This window comes from Chionomys nivalis, chromosome 4 (assembly GCF_950005125.1).
Source record: "Chionomys nivalis chromosome 4, mChiNiv1.1, whole genome shotgun sequence".
NCBI classification, from domain to species: domain Eukaryota; kingdom Metazoa; phylum Chordata; class Mammalia; order Rodentia; family Cricetidae; genus Chionomys; species Chionomys nivalis.
This window is the reverse complement of record NC_080089.1, coordinates 94,620,074-94,645,946: the sequence shown is the minus strand read 5'-3', so window position 1 is coordinate 94,645,946 and position 25,873 is coordinate 94,620,074. Positions and strand designations below refer to the sequence as shown.

General features: G+C 45.4%; 1 protein-coding gene across 1 annotated transcript in view; it reads left to right on the top strand.

Annotated features, from left to right (window-relative positions):
- Positions 1 to 926: 926 nt before the first annotated feature.
- Positions 927 to 25,873, top strand: part of Clstn2 (calsyntenin 2) — a 578,116-nt gene continuing 553,169 nt past the window's right edge. Inside the window, exon 1 of the mRNA XM_057766626.1 lies at positions 927 to 2,024. Coding sequence (XP_057622609.1) covers positions 1,910 to 2,024 — 115 coding nt within the window. The 5' untranslated portion in view covers positions 927 to 1,909. The remainder of the gene's footprint in view (positions 2,025 to 25,873) is intronic.

Genomic DNA, 25,873 nt, shown 5'->3' with positions numbered 1-25,873 from the left:
TAGTCAGCAAGGAGGTTCTAATTCGAGTGAAGAAGGGGAGTAAATATCAGCTGCATTGGATGGAGCACAAATGACAGAAAATTAGTCAAACAGACATTTCTCATCACTGGCTTCGCTGACTCCGCCGTCAGCGTCCACCTCTGCAGCCCATTATCTGGATTGTGACTTTCAAATACGAGAAGGATGAGGTCTCGATGCTGACTTGACACTTGCTAGTTCTTTACCTTGAGGAAGGGAGCAACCTGACTTTCCTAAGCCCACACTTCTTTCCTGTATGAAATGAGCACCATTGCACAGGTGTTGCTCAGTGGACTGAAGGGGGCCTGCAGGAGAAGTGAGCTCTGGGCCCCCTGTGGCCATCGGGCTTCGCAGCTGTTCCCAAGCACCTCTTGTCACCTCAACCATTGAAGTGTCTGCTTTCACCACCACAGGCCCCAGGTGTGCTGCCAGGACCACACAGGCAGGCTGGGCGGCAGAAGGCTCTTAATGCATTTTATGGCTTGGTTATGTGCTCTAAACCACACTTATTAATTATGAGATACTGTCTAGTCGCTGTTGCAATATACACATTTGGGTAATTGATTTGTAAAGGCTTACATTGAACAACATAAAGAATGTGCAGGACCATAAAGAATGTTTAGGACCATAGCATGTGGACTTTTAACTGCATCCATCCCCTTTTTGGCACGGGGGTGGGGGAGGGCGACCCTGTGTCCTCTATTGCCTAATCCTGCATTCATAATCTGCTTAGTGCTCAGGAAATCTCTTGAATGAATGATGAACGAAGGCATAATTTTGTTTGTTTCTGTGTTTTATTATTTACTTCATTTCTCAACTCCATCTGACCCCTGAATTGTGGGAAAATAGCACACCTATTGAAATACAGCCAGTGATTTATTGTGAGCCATTGGCTGGTTTTGCTGGGAACGGTGTAGGTCCTTTTGAAGCCTGAGTGTGGAGAACAGTATGAATCCCACCTCCAACGACAGTGCTCCCCCGCTTGAGATTTTAGAAGACATGGCATGCTCTAAAGACAGTGTTAACTTCTGAGGGGGAAGTTTGAATGTGGTTCCCACTGCAGACTGGAAGTAGCTTTTTCTATCTTAGCTAGTCCCTGACTACAGCAGTGGCTGAGATGGCGCAGAGCCCGACATTGCCACGCAGGTCCTAGGCGATCTCTGCCCTACAACTCCTAGAGGCACCAGCGCTTTGCAGCTCTAGCGAGAGCCTGGCGCCCTCCCCAGACCAGGCGGCATAGAGCGTCCATTTCTAGACCACAGCCAGGGGCAGGGCCCTCAGAGACAGTATTCTGCCCCTTCCTCAGGGAGGTCGGTTCAAAGGGCACACCAGGATAGGGTCGCCTGCTTCCTTACAGAAGACCCTCAGGTCGCAGGTGATCACTTTGTGGAGGAGCTCACTGCACCTCACAGCTGCAGTTTGGAGAGGTGCAGCGGGGGACGCCAAGCCCTAAGGCTCCCTGGAGCCTCCCTTTAGGGTCCTTCGGGAGCCTGCGCCTGACCGAGGGGGATCATACAAGTGCCCGGCATTGGGGATGGCTGTGGAAAGTTGGGGGCCTGAGCTGTGAGGCGGGGGAGCACACAACCCGGCGCCAATGTCCGCGTCTCATGAATATGCACGAACCACCTCCCTCCCTTCGTGACGTCACGGGCCGTCCCGGGGTGAGCGCCGGAGCCGCTCCGGTCCGCGCCAGTGAGTGCTGCTGTTGCCGGCGAGCGAGCGGCGCGGCGGAGGGCAGCGGAGGCCGAGGGTGAGGGCGGCGGCGGCGGCGGCGGCGGCGCCTATAGCTCACCCAGAAGCAGCGAGGAGACCCGTGGCGGGCACAGGGGGACACCGGCAGCGAGCGTTAGGCGGCGGCGGCGGTAGCTCGGTAGCGGCTCAGGCGGCGAGGATGCTGCCGAGGAGGCTGTGCTTGGTGCCGCTCCTGCTGGCGCTGGGCGTGGGGAGCGGCGGCGGCAGGGGCGACGGCGGGGACAGCCGGCGGCGCCGCCTCCTCGCGGCGAAAGGTAGGTGCTGGGGAAGTTTCTTCCTCACCAGGAAAGAGCCAGGCAAGGCGGGCTGGAGGGTGCAAACCGCGGACTTACGCGTTCAGTACCCACCCTTTCTTGTGGCAGCTTCGGTTTCTGCGCGCAAGGTCCCCGAAGTCAGCGCCCTTAGCTGTGAACCCAAGAGCTATTCCGGTCCATTCTTTGGGCGGGGTCCTGGCGCCAAGGAGAAGGCGAGGTCTATGGAGTGCAGAGAACTTTGGGGCCCTGTGTGCTGGGTTGGGAGCTTCTCGGGCTCGGCTCAGAGATGCTTGGAGCAGGGCCGGGTACAGGCGCTGTAGGCGGCAGGGGGAAGGGCAGGGGACAGGTGTCTGTCTACTCCTGTCCTGGGGGCAAGAACCAGAGGCGTCTTCAGAGGAGCGAGCTGAGCAGGACTGGTACTCCAGGTTGGGGATGACTTGGGAACTTGTAGGCATCTGAAAGCCTTGCCCGCATCCGGGCGCTCCGCAGGCTCCGCAGCGCAGGCTCTGGATCCCCTGGGAACGCACACCCTCATGATGGGCAGAGTCCAGAAGAAGCGCGGGATGTGATGGTCCCTACTGCCACACTCTGCTTTTCTCCAGAGGTCCGAGTTTCCGAGCCCGGAGCTCCTCTCTGGTCTTTCGAATTGATCTTGACCTCTCCAACCCTTCAAGATTCTCATGAATGCTGGCGCTATCAGGGCGAACCTAGAAGCCAGCGAGCCCCAGACTTTGACAGCTGCCAGGGAGCGCTGGGAGGAGCGCTGCTGGGGAACCAGCGTCTAGGGGGCGGGTCTGGAACAGAAGGTCGCGCCGTAGGTTGGGAGGCGTAGCAGGAGCAGGGTTGGGGTGGATGGTGGTGGGCTCAGGGGAGGCTCTGACTGATTTCAGGATGGAGCGCTCGGCTTAAGTGGTAACTTGTTGATTCTCTGCGCTGTTGACGAGGAGGATGTGCTTTTGGTTTCTGTCAGGTGAAGGTGAGGGATTATGTGGTCCTTGGAATTCCTGCCTGGCGATATTTTGAAGACTGAGGGTTTGTCCTTGTTGGAAAAAGACTCAGAACTAGAGACAGCCCGATTTAGAGAGGCTTGCTAGCAGAGCAGGGAGGAGCGCACAGCAGACTGGATCTCTCTGGAGACTGGGGAGTTGGGGAAGCAGGCCATTTGCCTTGTCTGGGCTTTGAGAACTGCCCTGCCTGTCATTTGCAAGTGATAAATTAGAGATGGAAGATACTTCTATTCTTTTTAATTTATTAAATTTTGTTGGCACAATATGAAAAAGTTTTATACAGCAGTGTCCTTCTAACATCCCCCCTCCCCATTCCTAACAAGGAGTTTCTTCTTTGAAAAGACCATCATGAAAATGCCTTTTAGAAAGTGTATGTCTGTATAAAGGGACCAATGTGATACGCTGCAATAAGAATAATAAACAACGAACTTCCAAATGGTTTGCTCTCCTCCCAGTACACACACTTTGATAGGCAGGCAGATTCCTTTATTCCGGGGCTATCTACCACTTTGTGGCAGAGTAAGTGGCATCTTTATAAGCCCTTGTCGACAAAGAGGATAGGGAGCTCACAGTAAGAAAAGACCAGGGAAGAAGTCATTTGAGAAGAGAGCTCCTTGTGTGGAACAAGTTGCTCAGTTGTTTGGTGAGAGTGGGAAATCGGAGACTAGGGAGACAAAGTAAATCAATGGCAATGCAGGCTTCCACTGGTCTAGAGTGTGGCTCTGTGCGTGTGTTATACATATTATACATATATAATCTTAGTTATTATATAGGGCATATATAATAATTAAGTTTGTTTATTTTCTTCACTTAGAACATATCTATTTCGTGGTTAAGGCCAAGCTTTTTGTTGTTCTACTGTAAGAGTTTATGGGCCTTGAGAATGAGTGCTACTCTCTGAATTCGTCTTGTCGTTCCCCTTCCAACCACTAGGAGGCTGCAAAGAGCACCATTTGCTATTTATTTATTTTGAGACGAGTAATATTTGGTCACAGCAGACACATTTATTATAACAGTTGAGCTGATATTTACAAGACAGGCATTCCTTATTTCAATGCATTTGAATTTTATATTTCTAAATCATATGATCCCTGAAGAATATTTGAGAGGGACAATAAAACCGTGTGTTCTGTGTAACACAACCTGTCTCTGACACTGATGTTTTTAAGGTTCCTATCATTTCAATTCCCATCATCAAGAAAGAGAAGATGGGCCTGTGAGAGGGACTGAACAGAGAGACCGCTTTCTTTCTCAATGCACTTCCTAGCACAGGCAGAAAGAAGACAGCTGGGAATGAGCGTGGAGCGGCCTGTCTGAGTCGTACACAGCCTCTGAGTGAGTTGTACTACACACGCTCTGGACAACTATTTGGAAGTGCTCTCTTGGCCGTGAACCCCTGTAAGATGGTGTGTCTGGATAGCAATGTGTTCTCCCTTCTTGCTGCAGAAGACCAAAAGCTGCCAGATGTTGGGGTTTTTTACCAATAGTTGAACTTGCAGTGCAACCATGTTCCAGTTCAGAAATAATACACTGACGGGGTATTCAGAGCCTGCTTCCTCACCCTCCTATGCCTAGGACAGGACGAAAAAGCCAAACCCTTCTCAGATTCCTTGAAAAGACCAGCTTATATACACTGGAAACCATTCTAGAAAAGGGCACAACTTAGCCGAGAGAAAGATGATGAACTCCAGGCAGCCAGTCACCTGAAGGGCCATGCAGTAAACTTCCAGTGGCCTCACAGCACCAAGAGCTCAGTATCCATTTTCTTTCTAGTTGCCAGACTCCCAGCAGAGAGGCCCTTGAGTGCTGACCATCAGTTACTACAGTCTCACCTAGCATGTAAGCAGGCTGTGTGTGGGTGAGGAATCAGAATTTGCTTGTGTCTGTGGAAACCAGTGTTCTGGCTCAAGGGAGCAGCTGCCTTGTCCTTTCAGCCACAGACTCAAAGCCACCTTTGAATGCTGCACAATATTACACACTCAATACCTGTCCTGAAGGGTGCTGTGGACTCCTGTGGTGCTGGCCCTTAGGGGTCACTTCTCTGACTGAGGCACAAGGGTCCCAACTTTCCTCTGCGTTGAATTAGTGTCTCCTCTGACCCACAGTTATACCGAGTCACCTCTGGTCTTATGGTTAGAAGGTCTTCCTCAGCTTGAGTCTCATTATCATCCAAATGTGGGCAGATGTGGGCAGATGTGGGCATGGGCTTCTCTAGGAACCTTCCTGGCCTGGCCTCTTCCAGAGAGTCATGCCTCTGCCTCAGACAAGCCTGTGTTTCCTTGCCTGACTCCAGGTTAATCTGTGGGCCCTCAGGAACCTGCAATCTGGCTTGGGCTGGTTTTGAGTTGCGAGATGACAACAAACAGTGTCCACCTTAGTGTATGCACCCACATGTATTCTCGGGTGCTGTCCTTTTTTTATTTCCATAAATATTTTAGATTTTTCTTCTGTCCTGTAAGGTAAAATTTGTGTTTACTTGTCGGAGAAACTTGACTTTGAATCTCAGCTTTATTACTCCTTCATTAGATGATCTTAGGCAAATGAATTAATTCCTCAACCCACAGTTTCCCCATCTATAAAGTGGGGATACAGAGGCAGAACTCTCTCACAAGGTGGTTGTCAGAATAGTGTTCAGAGAGCTTCTATCTCAGATTGTGGTGTAAAAGACGTGAAAACAACAAAACAGAAACCATTAACTCTGATGGTCAACCCTCTAAACACCTGGGCATGGTGTCTAAGACGTGAAGCTTCCCTTTTCTGACTTCTTTGAAATTGAAAAGTTTTGTGCACTCATCTCAGACTTGATTCTCTCTGTGCTTTTAGTTTCTCGTTGTATGAGGAAGTGCATGTATGAGCAAACACCACATATACATACAAACACGCGTGCACATACGCACATTTGGTGTAAGTCACGAGACCGCCTGCTCCTTTCATTGCTCTCTGAATGCCTTTGAAACCACCTTTTATTTCTAATGGCCAGGCTGAAACTTCAGGCAGAGCCAGCTGAGAGAAAGGCTTGGCAAAGTGCTGTACGCACATAAATAAGCAAGTGTATCTCCAAGTACAAGCCCCAGAGATGTGGGAGAGCTTCTGGTCCCTGGAGGAGGAGCTCAAGTGGGGCGATTTGGGTTATAAAAACAGATCATCTGCCGGGCTGCTAGCTTGCCTCCCAGCTTGCTGTCCTAGACAGCAACTAAGTGTTCCTTTTCATCAGTGACATTCACAGCATTTGGGATGATTTGTATTTACATGGATGAGGGTGACCCAAACTAGGATGACCAAAAGACAGCTTGAGACTCATTATCGTCTTCTTATTTATTACCTAGCCCAGTGCTAATTGGACCCCATGGGAAAGGTTCCATCAGAAAATTAGGTTTTAAGAAAGTACCATGGGGAGGGCTTGGTAGCAACTGAACTGAAACCACTGGTGCTGTGGAGAAGAGAGGACCGAGCTCTGGGGACGACACAGATAGGAGGCAGGAGGGGGCAGAAGGCAGAAGGCAGAAGGCAGAAAAATGCCTGTGATGGAGTTAGTATCATCCTAACTTACTGTGACTTCTGTTATTTAGCTTGGTCAGCAAGTATAGTTTCCGGCCTCTATCTTCCTATCTGAGGGGAATCAGGACAATAAAACAAGCTCCAAAACAAACACAGAGTGTCCAAAGTCTGGTGAGGGGGGATTGTCCAGGTTAGGAGAAGCGGAAGCATAATGGAGAAAATGAAACAGGTCTTGGTGGGTGAGTAGGGACTGGGTCAATGGACAGGGCTGGGTACAGGCAGGTAAATGTGAAGCAGTAAGAATGCCCTTGATTGGTGGACTGACAAAGCTGAGGAGGAAGCTCACATGACTGTGGTTCCATCGCCTGCATCCCGGCTCCAGAGTTGATAGATGTGCGCATGCGTGGTGAAAGCAGGCTCCCTTTCAGACGGCATCTTAAAGCTCTTGTCACAGTCTGACCATCTTACAGACTCTAGGAGCAGGGATCAGAAGTCCCATGAAAGAAGAGAACTTGTTCAACGTCTCACAGATGTATCAGAACTGAAATTCCCAGTCCAGAACAGTATGGTCAACATGACATCCCTGCTCAGATAGCCTCACTTAGCAGAGTGATTTGCTGTGAGCTTAAGGAAGGCCCTGAGGGAGGTTGCAGAGGCTCCATGGGATCCAAAGCTACTGACTTTCGGTCTGAGAATCCTTCCAAATTGCTGCATGATTCTGATTTAGTGGAAGCGGAAGCGTTACTCTTAGCCCCCCCCCCCCCCCCCTTATTGATTTGGAGTGAGGCTGTTTGTCTCCTTTCCCCAAAGCCCTTCCAGCTTGCGATGTCTCACCTCAAGAAGAGAAGGCAGCTAGTGGCTCCTGGACCACTTCTTACCAAGGTGGAAACTGCCCTGAGGGAGGACCTGGGGGGCTTTTTGTTGTTGTTGTTCCAAGAGTTTTTGAGGCAGACAGTGCTTCCCTGTACTGCTCTGTTTCTCCTGATGATCTCCTCTCTGGCAGGGCTTGTTTTCCCTTGTTTCACCTCCTTCCCCCCCCCTTCAAAGCGCATGTCATCTTCCTGTTTTCATAGAGGACTGTGGCTTCCTAAAGGGAAATGTCCCACTCACCCCCCTGAGACCGTTGCTAAGCTCTATATTCGAGAGTGTGCCTCTCATAGCACTCGGAAGTGCTCCAGGAGTCAAGCCGTGCCACCAGGCTACTTCTTGATTTTGGTCCCGCCATTTCCCCACCAGCTTACAGCCTCTGCTTTGCAGGGGTTTAAAATACCCAACCCTGCAGCAGGCTCAGGACATTAACCACACACTAAGACGTGTGAAGGAGGCAGCCCTCCGAGATGCCCCTTTAAATTGCACTTGGAGTCTGCAGATCCTGGTCTCGCCGTGACTGAGAATGTCTAATCAGCCACAATTTTGACTTATTTCCTTGGAGTCATTGCATTGAATTGTCATGTGAAAATTGTCAATTTAAAATAAAAGCACATTTTTGTGTCTTCTACCACTCTTTCCCCACGATGTTTGTTTCATTATGTGGATAAATAAATACGCAGCCTTTGCTCAAGTCTGACTAGAAAATCACCGTGGGGTGTTAGGGAAAGAAAGGCCGTGGTTGTCAGCTCTCGTCATCTGGTTTCACTGATGAGCTTGGAGGGTCTCTGGACTCTGATCCTCTGGGCATCTGGATTTCTATAGGCAGGAAGAATTCCATGGTGCCCATGTCCTGTACCTCAAAAGTTTTAGGTATTCAGGTAGACAGCTCTGCATGTCCTTTGAAGGGGTAAAGTAGCTAAGAAAATAAAGTGATCATATTTAAGAAATTTGCTTTGAGACTTTGGGACTCCAAACCCCCAAACAAAACCTTAGATCATTCTCCATTCATCTTGTCTTATAGACTCAGTTAATTATATTTTCTGAAGTTTGAATTTAGTGAGGAGTCCCTTCCCAGTTCTTTGATGCACATGCCACGTTGCTGCTAATGGTCCCTATGGTTGTACGCTGAGTTCAGCAATGCCAAGCCCAGAGTTTTCAGCCAGATACCAACAAAACTGTTAATATTATGTCAAGCTGATGTGTACATTTTCCAGTTTTCATGGATAACTGCACTGCATCAAATTAATTAAAACAGATAAATGTTAATCTAATACATGTCTCCTTGTAATTAATGAACTATAACCATTACAGGAACATTTGATTTATTATCTTCATTTATAAAATGTTGAGTTTTCCTATAAAATTAGATATAGTAATAGGAGAAGCTGACCCATATATAGCATTAGGAAAAATAATCACATTTCTATAAATTAATCACTCTCTAAAAGGATATAGTTCATTAACACTACGAACTGAAAGTGTTAGATGTAAATTAGATTAACCTTTTTAGTGACACTTTCATTTATATTGTGCATTCTGCTCAAACTTAAAGCACTTTACATATATTAATTCAATTAACCCTCCCCAGACCCTTGATAAGTAAGTATATATATCAAAGTTGGAAGACAGGAGGAAGGAGACCCTTCAGAAATATTGAAGTCCCAGTCTTAGGATGTGTTGTTTCTGATTCATCTGGATCAGTGGTTTCTCTAGACTTGCATAGCTTGAGAACACGGGTAGGTATTCACGAGTTCTCACTCCTGCTGCCAGGAACCATTTAGCACCCTATATCCAAAGCCAGAGACACGTCTGCCTCATTCTCAGGCTAAATGTTGCAAAGAAACTTCTGGTTTGGTGAGTAAGGTATGTCTCATCAACTTTTAGTTTGGTGAGGGACAGGATCTGCTCAAATGGGTGCAGGTAGATAGCTGTGGCCCCTACGTGAGAATCCACGGGGGCTTCTTCTTTTAGGGAGCTGCTGATTCTCTGTCATTACCTGTGCTTGACCGTCTGGATTCAGGGGACGGATTGTGTCCAAGACATTGAGAGGTCAGTGGAGAAGAAGCAAGGAATTGATGGAAGCTTAAGCCTCATGCTCCAGGTTTCTCCTCCAATCTGCCCTGGAGATAGGCAAAATTTCCATTCCTTCAACTACTCGCGGGGGGGGGGGGGGAGAGGAGGACCCACTACTCCCCATTGAGCCTCACACTTGTTTCTCAGGGAATGCGTACTGAGGGGATAGCTGAGTCTCAAGCTATAGCTTGCCACTAGGATTACCCCATCCTGCACAGGGTTCATGGTGTGTGGAAGTCTTTCTGTCATTGCAGAGGCTCCTGAAGACAGATATGCTCATGGAGAAAGGAAGGAAATGGAGCATGTTGTGGTTTAGAAGCTTATGAATATTCATGGAGGGGGACTAAGCACTTCCCTAGCTTGAGTGCATATGGGTTTGATGGCCTTTCATTTCTCCAACTTTTTTTGTACCTCCACGTTCTCAGACCTAAACATTCTTAGGGCTGGGTTCGGACTACAGTCTACAAATCTTCCCCTTTTGGAATGCAGTAAGTCTCACCTAATGGTCTGCTTTGTAACTAATGGTGCCAAACCTACTGAGAGAATCACTAACGTAAAAGGATGGATCACTCATGACTAGACATAAAATTAAGGGGACAGGGAGCAATTTTGGAGTGTGAAGGATCCTTCTCCATGCATCCCAAGTTAGGAAATCAGTGACTTTGGGCTTTCAGACAGCGTGCAAGAACAGTGAAGCCCACATGGCTGGTCCAGGGTCTCACATCCTCTCTTGTGACTTTAGATTGCCCCCGGCAGCTCATCTCTGGGAGAGATGCTGAACTGGGTTTTAAAGCCAAGAGCTGAAAGCCAAGCTACCTCTCAGGAAGCTCACCTCACCGGCTGCTTGAAAAGGGGCAAGCACTGTGTTTGCAGTATGTGACATTTTCCAAGTTTTAGTTATGTTTCCTTTTGGGTATCTTCTGTTTATGGTAATGTGGGTTCTTATTTAGAACAGAAAAGGGGGCTAAGATCATTCATAACCAAAGTGAAAGGATACTACAACTAAGGCCTGATGCACCTGCCCGGCTTCCTTCTTTTTTTTTTTTTTTAAATTGTTTTTATTGAGCTATATATTTTTTTCTGCTCTCCTCCCTTTTCCTCCCCGCCCCCGCTTCTGCCCTCTCCCATGGTCCCCATGCTCCCAATTTACTCAGGAGATCTTATCTTTTTCTAATTCCCATGTAGATTAGATCCATGTTGTCTCTCTTAGGGTCTTTTTAATTGTCTAGGTTCTCTGGGATTGTGGATTGTAGGCTGGCTGTTCTTTGTTTTATGTCTAAAATCCACTTATGAGTGAGTACATATGATATTTGTCTTTCTGGGTCTGGGTCACTTCACTCACTATGCTGTTTTCTAGATCCATCCATTCATCTGTAAATTTCAAGATGTCATTATTTTTTTCCATTGTGTAGTACTCCATTGTGTAAAGGTACCACATATTCTTTATTCAGTCTTCGGTTGAGGGGCATTTCGGTTGTTTTCAGGTTCTGACTATTACAAATAATGCTGTTATGAACACAGTTGAGCACATGTCCTTGTGGTATGATTGAGCATCCTTTGGGTATATACCCCAAAGTGCTATTGTTGGGTCTTGTTTCCTAATTTTCTGAGAAATCGCCATACTGATTTCCAAAGTAGCTGTACCAATTTGCACTCCCACCAACAATGGAAGAATGTTCCCTTTACTCCACATTTTCTCCAGCATTAGCTGTCATCAGCGTTTTTGATCTTGGCCATTCTTTCAGGTTTAAGATGGAATCTCAGAGTTGTTTTGATTTACTTTGCTCTGACGGCTAAGGATGTTGAGCGTTTCCTTAAATGCCTCTCAGCCACAGGGTTGTCAATAGAATACTCTCCATATCTATTCAATATAGCACTTGAGGTCCTAGCTAGAGCCATAAGACAACAAAAGGAGATCAAGGGGATAGAAATCAGAAAAGAAGAAGTCAAACTCTCACTATTTGCTGGTGATATGATAGTTTACATAAAGTGACCCTAAAAATTCTACCAAGGAACTTCTACAACTCATAAACGTCTTCAGTAATGTAGCAGGATAGAAGATTAACTCAAAAAAATCAGTAGTCCTCCTTTACACAGATGATAAATGGGCTGAGAAAGAAATCAGAGAAAGATCACCCTTCACAATAGACTTAAATAACATAAAATATCTTGGCATAACTCTAATCAAACAAATGGAATACCTGTCTGACAAAAACTTTAATCTTTGAAGAAAGAAACTGAAGAAGACACCAGAAAATGGAAAGATCTCCCATGCTCTTGGGTGGGTAGAATTAACATAGAAAAAATGGCACTCTTACCAAAAGCAATCTACAGATTCAATGCAATGTCCATCAAAATCCTGACTTCCTTCTTATTCTCCATATTTTTCTAAAAGCAAAGCCAATTATTTAGCTATAATTATAGCATCAGAAGCAATGTAGGGATGGTCATTTCTTGATTAATAATTTTAGAATTATATATAGGACATTTCAGTGATATATACCCTTCTTTTAATTAGAAGCAATGAATAAAGGCTGTTTGTTTTTAATTATACTTCTATCCTTTCCCCCTTTGAACAATCTCCTGCTTCATCTCCACTTCTGTCTTCCAGGAGTTTAGTTGTAGGTCCCCTGCAATAATTCTCCTTAGGAAGGGAATGAGAGCCACGGGGAGCCCCACAATCTTTCAATGAAGATGTATTGTTTCCTAGAAATCTCCTCTTAGGAAACCAGAGTCCCACCATTTTTTCCCTAAAGTGTACCAGTTGCACAATTATTGCCTCAACATTCATTATTTCTCCATTCCCACCCTCTCCATCCTGCAACGTATCTGCCTGCACCAAACACTTCAGAACCTCTCTGCTTATTCTTGGTGGCACCAAGGGCTGCTTCCTGGAAGCCACTCCCTAAGACCCCACTAATAATGACTAGAATTGTCACTATGATAGCTTTCTGATGTGCCTTCTCAATCAACTGGACAGTGTGGCCAGAACAAGGCAGTCTTACCAAGGATGGGTTGGCTATAAGCATCATCTGCACACCATGTCACCTGGCTCACAATTCCAGCTAAAAGGCCTCCTCCATGGAAAATTTGGAGTTGCCACACTCTGGACCCAAGTCTACAAGACATTGACATCGTCATGCTCTACTTCATCATTTCATCAGGAAGGAAACATCTCTGACCTTGGCAAGCGATAGTGGCACAGGATGCCTGCTCTCTTCTTCCTGTTTTTGGGGGTCTGCCTTTCACAGGAGAATGCTCTAGCTGCACAGCACACTGTCTGGGTCAGTGTAGGTGGATATATGAGGAAGGCAGGTGACTCTTGTGTTTAAACCACACTCAAGTAATTTAAATCAAGTATTACTCAAATAATAACCAATCTTGGCACCCATCCCAGGGTCTGTGGGATACACCTTTTATTATAAAAAATAGGTTGACAGTGACTGACTACATATCCATCAGAACAAGGCTCTTGCCCATGCTGAATGCCAACTGTGGGGGGTCTGAAGCGTCTTTTCAGAGCTGTGTCCTGATAGAAGAAAACCTTGTCTTAGAAGTTTCTGCCACTGTGGGAGGATACAGACACCATCATGTTCCTTCTTTTCTGGACCAAAGCAATTTTGGGAAACTTTGAGGCACAGGGCTTGACTTCTGTGTAGCTCTCAGCACTTCCTGCTCAACACAGCACTCTGTGGAACCCTGTTCCTCAGCGTTTGTCATTTGGCGTGTGAACTTCAGTGTCCTTTGTAAATTAACCACAGAGAAAGTCATGTTATCCTGAGTCCCGCCTTGTTTGTCGTAACACAGAACAACATATACTATGGGAGAACATTGTCGGTCACGCACGGGTGAGAATTGAGTTGTAACTCTCTACCGCTGCAGATCTGATGTTCTCCCACGTCGCCCCTTGAATCCTCCTTGTTCCCATCAGCATTCTATTAATCCCCAGACTGTACAAATCCTAAGTGGATGAAGCACGCCTGCTTTCCAAACAGATCGTTAGGAACGATTTGCAATTTGTAATATTGGATGTGCGTGTACGTAGAAGCAAGGATGAGGTTTTTAATTGGAAAAGCTTTGTTATCAATTAAAGTGGGATGGCCACTTGCGATGAGGCCTGTGAATTTTTGAGCCCACATCTAGGGCATCAGGGAGCAGAGGGAGGTGCTGATTTCTGCCTGGGCTTTCCAGGTTGTGTCTGTAGTCCACTGAAATGCACGAATGGGGATCCCTCCGAAGCCAGACATTTACTTTGGGATCTGAGGAAATGCTAGTTGAAGTCTGAGCATTAATGCGTGACTTTATGCACAGGGAAATAACTCCTTTTTCTCAGTGCAATCAAAGCCCAGAACTTCCGAGGCTGGCATGAGTAGAGATCTCTCCTGGAGGACGGCAGCTAGAGGTGTGGGCTATGATACGTGGCTTGCGGTGAAGGTTAAATTCGTGGTAGCCATGATTTTTCCCATGAAATTCCCTTTCTCCTAGAAGTAAGAACTGCTCTCTAATCCTTCTATTCCTTATGTGGGCTAGGTCCAGATGCACTCAGGGTATCTCTTTTCATAACTCTGGCTCAGGTGGGAACAGCATTGCCCTGGGGATATCAAGGTTGGAGAACTGATCATGCAAGCTTTACTGGTTTTAGGCTGTGTAGCAGGAAGGAAGAAGAAAGGATCTTAGAACCAAGAGTCAATTTTTTAACCACACATATTTTATAGTGACCCCATTACCCTGAAACAAAATTTACAGACCCTTAAAAAATTTACACACATAATTCAACAAATCCATATAATCTCTAAGCTGAAATATACAGGAATTAAAAGGAAATAATGTGTAGCAGTATGTATTCCAATGTGCAAATGCTTTGCCTACCTGTACTAAAGGAGGAAATGAAGTAGATGTATGCTGTGAATTCAGCAGTGATACGATGTGAGTCACCGTGAATTCAATAGCCACCAACAGTCCAGGTGTCTAATACCCAGCTGCTAATGACATCATGAACAGGAAGGTGGTGATGTGACCTCTACAGCTGGTTCAATGTTTCTGGGAACACTCTGAAGAAGACATGCTAGCCTCAGTTCTTAGGACAGAAGACTCTGGCTCGGCTAGAGCTACACACACACACACACACACACACACACACACACACACACACAAACCATTTAGCTGACCGGCTCTGGTGTGGCTGCTGTCAAAAAGAACAATAAAGCCAGGCGGTGGTGGTGCACGCCTTTAATCCCAGCACTCGGGAGGCAGAGGCAGGCAGATCTCTGTGAGTTCGAGACCAGCCTGGTCTACAAGAGCTAGTTCCAGGACAGGCTCCAAAACCATAGAGAAACCCTGTCTCGAAAAACCAAAAAAAAAAAAAAAAAATTCAAAAAGAACAATAAAGTTCAGATCGAGAGGCTCAGGTGCAGGTGCCGGGTTCTCGACCCTACTCCACCCCCAGATATCAAGGATGAATTTCAGATATGCTCACAAGTTGAAATGACCTTAAAATACACACAGGTTTTGTCAATATAGTCTTTCTGGGGATTGTCAGTGGGACAGGGGAAAATTCTACCAGCTGGTGGCCAAGGGAAACGGCTGACTTTACCAGATGTTACATAGTTCTCTCCATCCTGATATTGCACGGGAATCTGAGCAGCTGTGGTCACTCACATAAGTCCCTTATGAGACATAATCTATGAGCAATCCCTTAGGGAAGGAGCAGGGAAGGACATAAAGTTCACAGCGCTCTGCAAATCCAAAGTCAGGATGCTCAGACTCAGGAGCCCCTCTGAGGTCTTTATGAGGCCTGTCCCTTCCCCAAATTTAAATAACAGGTGAAAAATGGACAGGGAAATTTGGGAGCTTTCAGTAGCATAGCTGCTTGCAGTTGCTTAGCGGCTTCTTCAGTGATGCAGATGTGCATGGGCTGTGCATGCCACAGTTGGCGCTCTTCAGTGGGATAACTGCCTCTAAGTCATTCAGGGCTCACCTTGGTGATGGAGACCATCAAGTGTAACTGGAGGTTTCTCTACCACCCACCAGTTCACTGTTAGGCCTCAGACTTATTATTAACTAGCTCTTACAACTTAAACTAATCCATTTCTATTATTCTATTATTATTATTTTACCACAAGGCTTGTGGCTTGTTACCTCACATCTTCTTTCCCCAGTGGCTACTGGCTTGCCTCTCTCAACTTCATCTTCTTTTTCCCTTTCTCTTTGCTTGGATTTCCCACCTGGCTCTATTCTGCCTGGCTATTGGCCAAACCAGTTCTTTTATTAGCCAATTGTAATAAAACATATTCACAGCATACAGAGAGACCTCCCACATCAATCACGTATGCACTAGAGCATCATTTAGATCAATGCTACAGCAAACTTTTCTTTGCCTGGTTCAATAGAGAGGCTCCTGCTTCTCTCCATTTGTCCTTGACACAGAAAGTGTTAAGTGGGATCGCCGGGCCATGGCAGGCTTCACACCTTTGGAGTAGATGACTACTTTGGGTCAGTTAGAAGAATAAAATGATCTCGACAAGGTCTGTAACCAAAAGTAAATTAGAATATGTAAACCTGGCTGGAATACACTTTAGGTGGTTGCCATCCATTGGGAAAAAGGAGCCCAACAATATGGTAGGGCAAACACGAGAAACGGTATGCACAAACAGCTGGCTGGACACATGGGCAACACTGATATTCTAGAGATGAAGCATTGTCCTGTTGCTGAAAAGGTGGCTCTTCGTGCTTTTATTGATAATGTAGAGAAAGGAGGATTTTGATTTTTTTTTCTGTTTTTAAGGTATGGGTTTATCTACTTACCCACCCACTTTTGTTTGAGATTTGGTCTTACTATGTAACCTTGGGTAGCCTGCAACTCATAGAGAACAGCCCACCTCAACCTCCGAAGTGCTGAGATTAAAGCGTCTTTCCATCTTTCCCTTCCTTATAAAGTTAAAATATTGCTAAGGAAGAGACTATATAGCTAAAGAGAGATTCAGCAACTTAGAGATGAAATTGCAATGGAATGGTTTGATTTAAGGAGGAATAGCACATTCTCTAAGTGTCTTAGTGACATTTGGTAGTTCTGTAATATTTGTCTTTGAGTTGAGTTTATAAAAATTTCAGCCTAAGAGTAACTTCAGACCACCAAGGGATGTATGTATTTTTGAAATGAAAAGACCTGGTTGACATTCTGATTCCAAAGTCAACATCATTTCTTATGCGCTGCCATATTTTCAATTATTTTAGATGATGAGCTGTGAATTTAAAGATGGCTTTCCTGGAAGCTCCCGCACAGACACAACCTGTGTGCATAAGAAGAAAAGCTTGGTGGGGTGGGGTTCTCACACTCACCTCTCTGCCTTGACTTACCCAATCCTTCCTTTTGAGGCTGCACCTCCCAACCCAAATCTGCCACAATGGTTTCTTTTCGAAGTCCTGCAGTATATCTAGAAAGGAATTCTTTGTAATTTTCTGGAGTACTCACCTTCTGATGCTCCATCAATAGTTGAACTACCCAAACACACACAGTCATGGCAGCGAAAGCATGGGGTTATGAAATACCTGACAGCCAGACAAAAGTACATCGAACAACAATTTTGAGGAGTAAAGCAGATGGGCAGGGTGTGTTATTTTAGCATCTCTGTGGCATTTCAGCATATACGCTCACCACTTCCACGTAGATGTTGCTCAAAATGAACACTAAGCTCTCAGTACGGCAGTATTAAGCGGGGGTTATGGTTGGAATCTAACTTAGGCAGTCCTCTGCTGTGGTAGTTTTATGGGGTACTAGGGTTTTCTATTTTCACATAACTCGGAGTATTCCTAGAACTCCCTATACCACGAGATGGGTTGAAAATGACCCCATATTTCACCAATAGCCAGCTGAGGATGAGAAAAGGCTAACCCTATCACCAGCTCCGCTATATCACCAGATCCACTGTCGTGAGCAGGGATGATAGCATATTGTGGAATCAGGGAGAACCGCTAGTCGTGGTTTAGAAGCTGGAGCCTCCTCCTGGCAGAGGAAGTGAGCCTCAGGATATGCTGTACCTTTGTCTCGACTTCCTCTGTCAGATGTGTTTTCATCAGGTTTGAGGAGGTGCAGGTGGCTAGAAGCCAAGATGTAAGATGCATGTGTATGGAACCAGCCAGGTCTCTGTTAGAACCACATAGGGTGGCTGTCACGGCTCCTATCGGAGCCTCTCCACTACTTGTGTCTGCAGCCCAGATTCAAATAGATCCAGTCTTTTGCTTATGCGTTCTCTCTGGCCACTGGCATCCTCTCTTTGCAGGCATGGCAGATCAAAAGTTCTAGGGAATTTAGACTCCCAGTACCTGCTTTTATCAGTGACTGCCAAAAACTTGGCAAATCCTTATCCCACCCTACTGCTACTCCCTTTCCGTGCAGGGAGGGGACACCTAAGGAACCCAGAGTTCCAGCTGCCTGTGATGGTAACTGCCCCCTTCTCTTCCTGTATCACTTTTGTACTCCCTTTCTCATCTTTCCCCCCAAACCTACGCTGGAGCCTACTTTCAGAGCCTGCTTTTGAGGAAGCCCAGCCCAAGAGAGGCTGAGCAAGGAAGCCGTTTACAGAAAGTGTCCTTGTTATACCTTTTCAAATTCCATGGGCAAATCCATCAAGACTGGAACACCGGGTGCCTTCAGACATTTGGCCAGACTTGCTTGGCAGCTATGAGGCTCCGTGGGACATTTGGAGGTCTGTATGTGACTTCTGGGAACTTGCAGTATTCATGTGCAGGACTTAGAACCCGCCTTCATACCATCTGGGCCTGGAAGACTTCACTGAGCAAATGCAGTAGGCAATGTTCTGCCGCTGATGCAGAGGCCCAGAGGTAGTGGAAACGCTCCTCTATATCCGGCTTCACAAGGCTCCTTGAGGACAGGGTTGCCCCAGTTCCTTTATCATGTCTGGGCTATGGAGGACCCGTTTGGCTGTGTAAAGAGTTGAACTAGGCCTGGTGCCTGCAGTCCACGTAATTCCAAGTGTCTGGGGGACATCTGGTACCCCTGACCGTAGCCAGATTTCTTGAGTATCTATTCTCAGTATTTTCTCAGAGCACCTATATGTGAATTTGTGGAGCTCTCAGCTCTGTATTTAGCATTTCTGTTGCCAGCATGGGACGGCCCACACAACTGGAATATCCTATCCTCCAATCTCAGGTGCTCACAGATGTGAGTTACTATGGCCATTCAAATATTCCAGGTAAGGCATTGAAACCCTTACTAGTAAAAATCCTGCCCTTTCTCTGAAAGACTAAATGTGCTGACTCATTGTCACAGGTGCAGCCCATCAGCTTAGCCTTGTATCGTGGCCAGCTCACAGGGATTTAGTGTGTGTGTGTGTGTGTATGTGTGTATTAGACAAATGACTTGCTTTTCAGAGATGAGTGTTGCAGCACATAAAATATATGCAGATAGGAATTGCTGGAACTGAATACAACATCTAATTATTTGAAAGATTCTCTTAGTTCTGGTAACTGATGCATTGCACGTGAACTGTGTCTGGATCTGGATTTCGTTACCTGGAAGCTGCTGAAGAAGTGCTCAGGACTAACGTTCTCATCTCGAATATGGGCACAATAAATCTTAGCCCAAGAGCTGGCTGTAAAATCAGTTCAAGGTTATAGAGCTTGGACTGTAAGAGGCTGGCACTGTGGTTCTCTGTTGATAGCCAACAAACCAGCAGCGACAGTTTTCTATGTTCATAGGTCCTATGGCCCAGGGACTTAGAGATGGCTTGGTATGGTTGTCCAGAGGGAATGTCACTGTTAAGAGGTATGGCCTTGTTGGAGGAAGTGTCCCTGTGGAAGTGGGTTTTGAGGTCTTTTGCTTAAGGCTCCCTCAGTGTGACTCATTTGACTTTCTGTTTCCTGTAAGGTATAGCACTCTCGGCTCCAGCTGGTGTCTATGTGTTGCTTTTATTGGTTAATGAATAAAGAAACTGTTTGGTCTATAGCATGAGAGAAGAAGGGCGGAGTCAGGCAGACACCATGGATTCACCGCCAGAGATAGATGCTCTGAAACTTTGTTGATAGGCTACGACCTCGTGGTGATACGCAGATTGATGGAGATGGGTTAAATCAATATGTAAGAGTTAGCCAATAAGTAGCTAGAGCTAATGGGCCAAGCAATGACTTAATTATTACAGTTTCTGTGTGATTATTTTGGTTCTGGGTGACTGGGACGAACAAGCAACTCACCCCAACATAGCACCAGGGCTGCCTGCATGCCTCTATGCTCCTTGTCATGATGATAATGGACTGCGCCTCTGAAACTACAAGGGAGCATCCCCAATTAAATGTTTCCTTTATAAGAGTTGCCATGGTTCAATGCAGCATGAACCATGTTTCTTCACAGCAATAGCAACCCTAACTAGTCGATGATAATAGTTAGCCTCTGTCCTATGATGTCTGAGAACCTGACTGAATGTTGCGATCATCTGGGTGTTTCTTTAGATGGTTGGGATGGCTATCTCAAGGGCTTGACAATACTGAGAAAACTAGCTAGGTCCTGTGATGGCCTCCACATATGATTTGGCTCCCCGAATGCATGAAAACAAAGAATGGTAACACCTCTTGCATGGAATCTTGGGCTCTGGTGCATAAAACCAAATCTGCCAGGTTTCTTGTGGACTCACCTGGATCCCATTCCTAAGGCAGCTAAAGCAAGGACCTTCTCACCTTAAGTATGTCTGTTTCTGATGAAGGGCTTGAATTCCCTCCTTGATTTATTATACCTGACTTTGGTCTTATATAAAGTGGCCTTTGTGCCTCAGGAAAGGAGAGGGAGACAGGGGACACTCATTTCCTGGAGAATAAATTCTGAATATTTTCTATGAGAGGGTCTGCATTCATTAAGAGAACTCTGGGAAGACTGTGGTAAGTTAGACCCGAGGGTTGGAGGGAAACATAATGTCAGGGGTGTAATCTGAAACTGCTCATTTGTTTTCCAGCTGCCTAGACCTGAAATAATCACTCAGAAACTATATTAATTACAACACTGCTTGGCCTATTAGATTATGCATATTTCTAGCTCTTACATCTTAAATCAACCCATTTCTATTAATCTGTGCATCACCATGAGGTTATGGTCTACCAGCAAGGTTCCAGCATCTGTCTCCTCCTGCAGCTTCATGGCATCTCACTGACTCTGTCTATCTCCTCCTCTGTCTGCTTGGAATTCCTGCCTTGCACTATTCTGTGCTGAAATAGGCCCAAAGTAGCTTCTTTATTAACCAATGGTATTCACAGCATTCAGAGGGGAATTCCACAACACAGGTATGTAAAGCTCTGAAGACAATTCTATTTTTTAATATTTTATTTTATAAAAAGAAAACAAACCATCTTTTTTCATTATACATACTAATCCAAGTTCCCACACTCTCTCCTCCTCCCATTCCCTCCACTTACCTTCCACACCCCCATCCACTCCACGGACAGGGAAAGGCACATTGCTTTGGGGAAGGTCCAAGGCCCTCCCTACTATATCTAGGCTGACTTAGGTATCCATCCAAAGAGAATAGGTTCCCAAAAAGTCAGTACAAGCAGTAGGGATAAATTCTGGTGCCACTGCCAGTGGCCCCTCAGTCTGCCCCAGCGATACAACTGTCAGCCACATTCAGAAGGACTAGTTTGGTCCTAAGCTTGTTCCTTCCCTGTCCAGCTGGAGTTGGTGAGCTCCCATTAGCTCAGGTAAACTGTTTCAGTGGATGAACCCATCATGGTTTTGACCTCTTTGCTCATATTCTCACTCCTCCCACTCTTCAACTGGACCTTAGGAGCTCAGTCCAGTGCTCCATTGCAGGTCTCTGCCTCTGTTTATATCAGTTGCTGGATGAAGATTCTATGGTGATATTTAAGATATTCATCAGCCTGACTACAGGGCAAGACCAGATTGGGCCCCCTCTCCTCTATTGCTTAGGGTCTTAGCTGAGGTCATCCTTGTGGATTTCTGGGAATTTCTCTAGAGTCAGCTTTCTTGCCATAATGGCTTCCTCAATCAAGATATCTCTTTCCTCTCATTTCTCACCTTCCTCCATTTTGACTATCCCATTCCCTCAAGTTTTCTTCCCTCCTCCCCTTCTCCCCTTCTGTTCCTTTACACAATTCCTTCTCCCTGTACCCCCATGTTCCCAATTTTGTCAGAAACACCAATGATAACTTATGCTGGAGAGGATCTGGAGTAAGGGGAACACTCCTCCATTGCTGGTGGGAATGCAAACTTGTATAACCACTTTGGAAATCAGTATGGCAGTTTCTCAAAAAATTGGGAATCAACCTACCTCAGGATCCAGCAATACCACTCTTGGGCATATAACCAAAAGATGCTCAATCATACTACAAAGACCTTTGTTCAACTATGTTCATAGCAACATTATATGTAATAGCTAGAACCTGGAAACAACCTAGATGCCCCTCAACAGAATAATTGATGAAGAAAATGTGGCACATTTACACATTAGAATACACAGCGGTAAAAAAAAAAATGACATCTTGAAATTTGCATGCAAATGGATGGAACTAGAAAACACCATCCTGAGTGAGGTAACCCAGACCCAAAATGATGAATATGGTAATTACTCACTCATAAGTGGATACTAGCTATTAACAAAGGATATTGAATCTATAGTTCATGATCCTAGAGAAGCTAAGTAACAAGGTGAATCCTAAGAAAAACATATATAGATCCACCAGGAAAGTTGAAATAGACAAGATCGCAAGACAATTCTGTTTTGTCAAATTGCATCCAACTGCCCTGCAGCTAACACAAAGAACATTGTACTATAGACCAACATGTTCTAGATACTGTCTTATATCAGCTTATGTCAACCCTGAAAGAACTGTGAGGTGCATATATTGATACATTTGAGGAAACAGAGAGAGCCCATAAGTAATGGATTCAGTACTTGAACCCTGATCACTGACTTCAGAACCCTTACTTTTTGCTTTGCTCTTATATGCAGCTTCTTGTGAGGTAATGGGTTTATATATTTAAACCCTATTTGTGTGTGTGTGTGTGTGTGTGTGTTCATGTGAGTGTGTGTGTATTAATCATGTTCCCAACATGATTCTATTCTGTACTTACTAAAAGCAAGAGTGTGTCTTTTTTATGTTCCTCTCCTGCACAGTTTGAATGCCTTAGAAAGAGGGCTGGGGCTTGCCAGCGGCCTCCACCCCTTGGAAATGCCTCAGCATGGTGATTGTCTTGTTAGCGACATCTGCTGGCCCTGGATGTCAGGGAAAACAGGGAGAGCATTGTCATTCACATCCTACTCGCGGAGGGAGGGTTTGTTCTGCTTTATTGTTGAAGTATTGGCTTTGAAATCGCAACACAGAAGGCCGACTAAAGGGATGTCCCACATGGACTGGACTCTCCTTTTTCCTGTTTTCAGGATAAAACCAATAACCATGAAGCAAACAGAGAGGAAGCTCCCTAAAGAACATCGTGAGTGGCTGACAGGTTAAAGCTGATGCATAAATGCAACATTTACACAACAAAAGTCTGAGCACAATGCTGCTTGTCATTCAGCGGTAATAGGATTCCTTGAAACGCTAAAAATCTTAATTAAATAAATATGTAATTTGTTTTTGCTGGTAATTTTTTTGTTGCTTCAGGAGCTATTCAGGCTAGGATATCATCTCCTGAATGCAAACTAACCAAGGCTGTGTGTGTTTCATAATCCCCCTTCTCCCTCCTTCTGGGTTTAGCAGACTCCTTGGAGCACATGCCTCAATAAATGTTGTCTATCTGATCGACAGTTCTTTGTCCTCAAGATGATACGAGCTTTGATAGAGAAACCAACAGGATGACAGATTCAAGTATTAAATGAAGGTGCTGTGCATAAGCACAATGGAGACTGGGAGTGAAGGTGATGGCAACAGGGGATGCTCACTGTGGATAGGACATTCCAGATCCCCAGCCTTAGCTCTGCTACTCGTGACACTTAAAGCTTGGGGCACAAGCAGGTGTTCTCTTTTCCTAAGAAGCCTCACTTCCTCCCCCTGCAGAACCCCAGGTACCTCACCCTCCACCCTATCTATTCTAGATCCCTAGAAGTCTGGGAAGAGAAGTCTCTCAACACTCCTCTCCTCGATAACTTTTAAATGCGGGTTTCTCATTCTCCGTAGTTGTGCTCGACTTTACTTTGCATTTGCCTCGGGAAGAGTTCATACAATCTTCCTTTTCTCATTTTTAACTTGAAAAGTCTGATTGGCCCATCAGACAGCGAGCTCTGTGAGGGAGCAGGGCTCATTTCTTAATTCCTGATGATGCTTCAGCATCGGAACTGTCACCTGCATACAAAGGCATGAATGAAGCAATTAAAGGAGATGTCTTGGAACACGTGGAGTTCTGAGGGCTTGAGCAGTTAGAGAGGGCTCTGGAGATGGGAAGTGGTGTGGTTAAGGGTTCAAAGTCAGCAGAGGATTTATGGCATGTTGGGTACAAACTGAGACCACTCTTCTCATCAGAACCTCAACTTTAAGTCCTAGGGAAGAGAGGGACACTATACTGGTAGGGACCATGGCCTTGAGTTACAAGAGCCGGACCAGTTCCTGTTACTGAGCAGCACATTCCTAGGCTGTCACTTTCAGAACCACTGTGAGAGGGTCCCTAGCTTCTCACTTTCCTTCAGGAGGAATCCTCAGGGTCAGCTCTCACTTGAGACTGGTCAGAACAAAGTACGACTTTTGCTTAAATTATAGTCTATACGAATGGTGGTCCAATCACAGGGTTATGGCCACTAGAACACTGTAGTCTTCTAGTAGTCTGGAGGTGGAAAACTGCTACTGAGGACCAGGAATGTCACTGGCCACTCTTTGTAGGGCTTCTCAGTCACATGGATCATTTATTACACTTCTGCCACCTCTAGGAGGGGTTGAATGAGATGGGTGTGCTTCATTTCCTTCCTAGCCTGAGCTTTCTGCAGTCTAGATTTTTCCTTCTTCTACTTCAGTAATTACTTTTCTCTTGTAAAACAGCATGCATATGTGTGTATGTATACATATATGTGTTTATATGTACACACACACACACACATATATATATACACACATACAACACATACACACACACGTATTGAAATCCACTGCAGAATGTGGGAAGGTATCAATGGGTAAGATAATAAATTTGATTTCTCTCAGGGATGACATAATGCACATGAAGGTATGAAAGCCCTGACATAGCTGATAGATTGGGAAGTGAGCAACTAGAGCGAGAGAGCAATAGGAGCCCAGTGAGACACACATTCAGACACCAAGAAATCCATTGCTCCTTTCAGCAAGCTGCTGTTTCTATGGACTCAGGATTAGACAGCTCCAGGCCAAGGATGTGCAGTATATTCGGAGAATATGATACACTATGAAGCCTTACACCATCTGATTCTATTTCCCTAGGCAGACATTGTTTCATCTTTCTGGGATGACTTTTTCCCCCCAGATGTTAACATCTCTGAAGTCAGTGTAGGTCTCATAAGATGGTGCCCTAGAGGAGAAACAATGTGATAAGTGATGATGTAATTTTTTGCCTAGTTTGTTTAGATCTGTTCACAACCCTCTGATGCTCTGCTATGTGGTAGAGAACTCTATCCTCCAGATGTCTGACCAGTTTGTATCTATCTAGGTAGAGCTAAGATGGCACTGATGGAAGACTAGAGGGTGGTAGGAAGCCTTATCTGTTTCCCATTTTTGTTTTGCCCTAGGTGACTTCGGTGATCTCTCCTCCCTGTAGTTATGGACTAACAGCCTGCCTCTGTTGGCTCCATCACTTCAAGGGGAAATGTAATATTCTAGATCTGTATCCCTGCCTACTTCTTCTAATGGTCTGCTCTGGTATCCCTGACTGCTTCTATCCCTTCACCCTAGGGTTGTACTTTCCTGCCTTGTCATTTGATCTGGTTCCCCATCACTTGGCATTGAGTGACTTTTTCTGGGGACTTTATTTCCCAGAGACAGAGACCAAAGACAAACTAAAGAAGTGGTTCTATGAAGTTCAGCTAGGTAAACCAAAGAATTTACAGATGTTATTTACAGGAGCATGGGTGAGAGTTTTCTTACAGAACTTGGGCGACTTGGGCAGCTCTTTTCCCATTCAAAAAGCTCACCCAGAATACCCAAAAGGTGCATCACTGGAGTTCCTTGACCAGTTTTCAAGTGGCTACACTAAATAAGAGTCTCCTCTCTCCATGTTCTTTAGTGCTTATATATCCCTAGGGAAACACCTCCTGATTTTTGCAAGCTTAAGGAGTCCTGAGCCTTGTAGGTTTCATGAGCCTTGTGAGTTTCCCTCTACCTAGTATATAGTATTTGGTTGTCTGATATTTTCTTATATTAAATTTGTCTGGAAATACCTGGGATAACATCTGTTTTCCAGTTTAGATGATGATCAGTTTAATG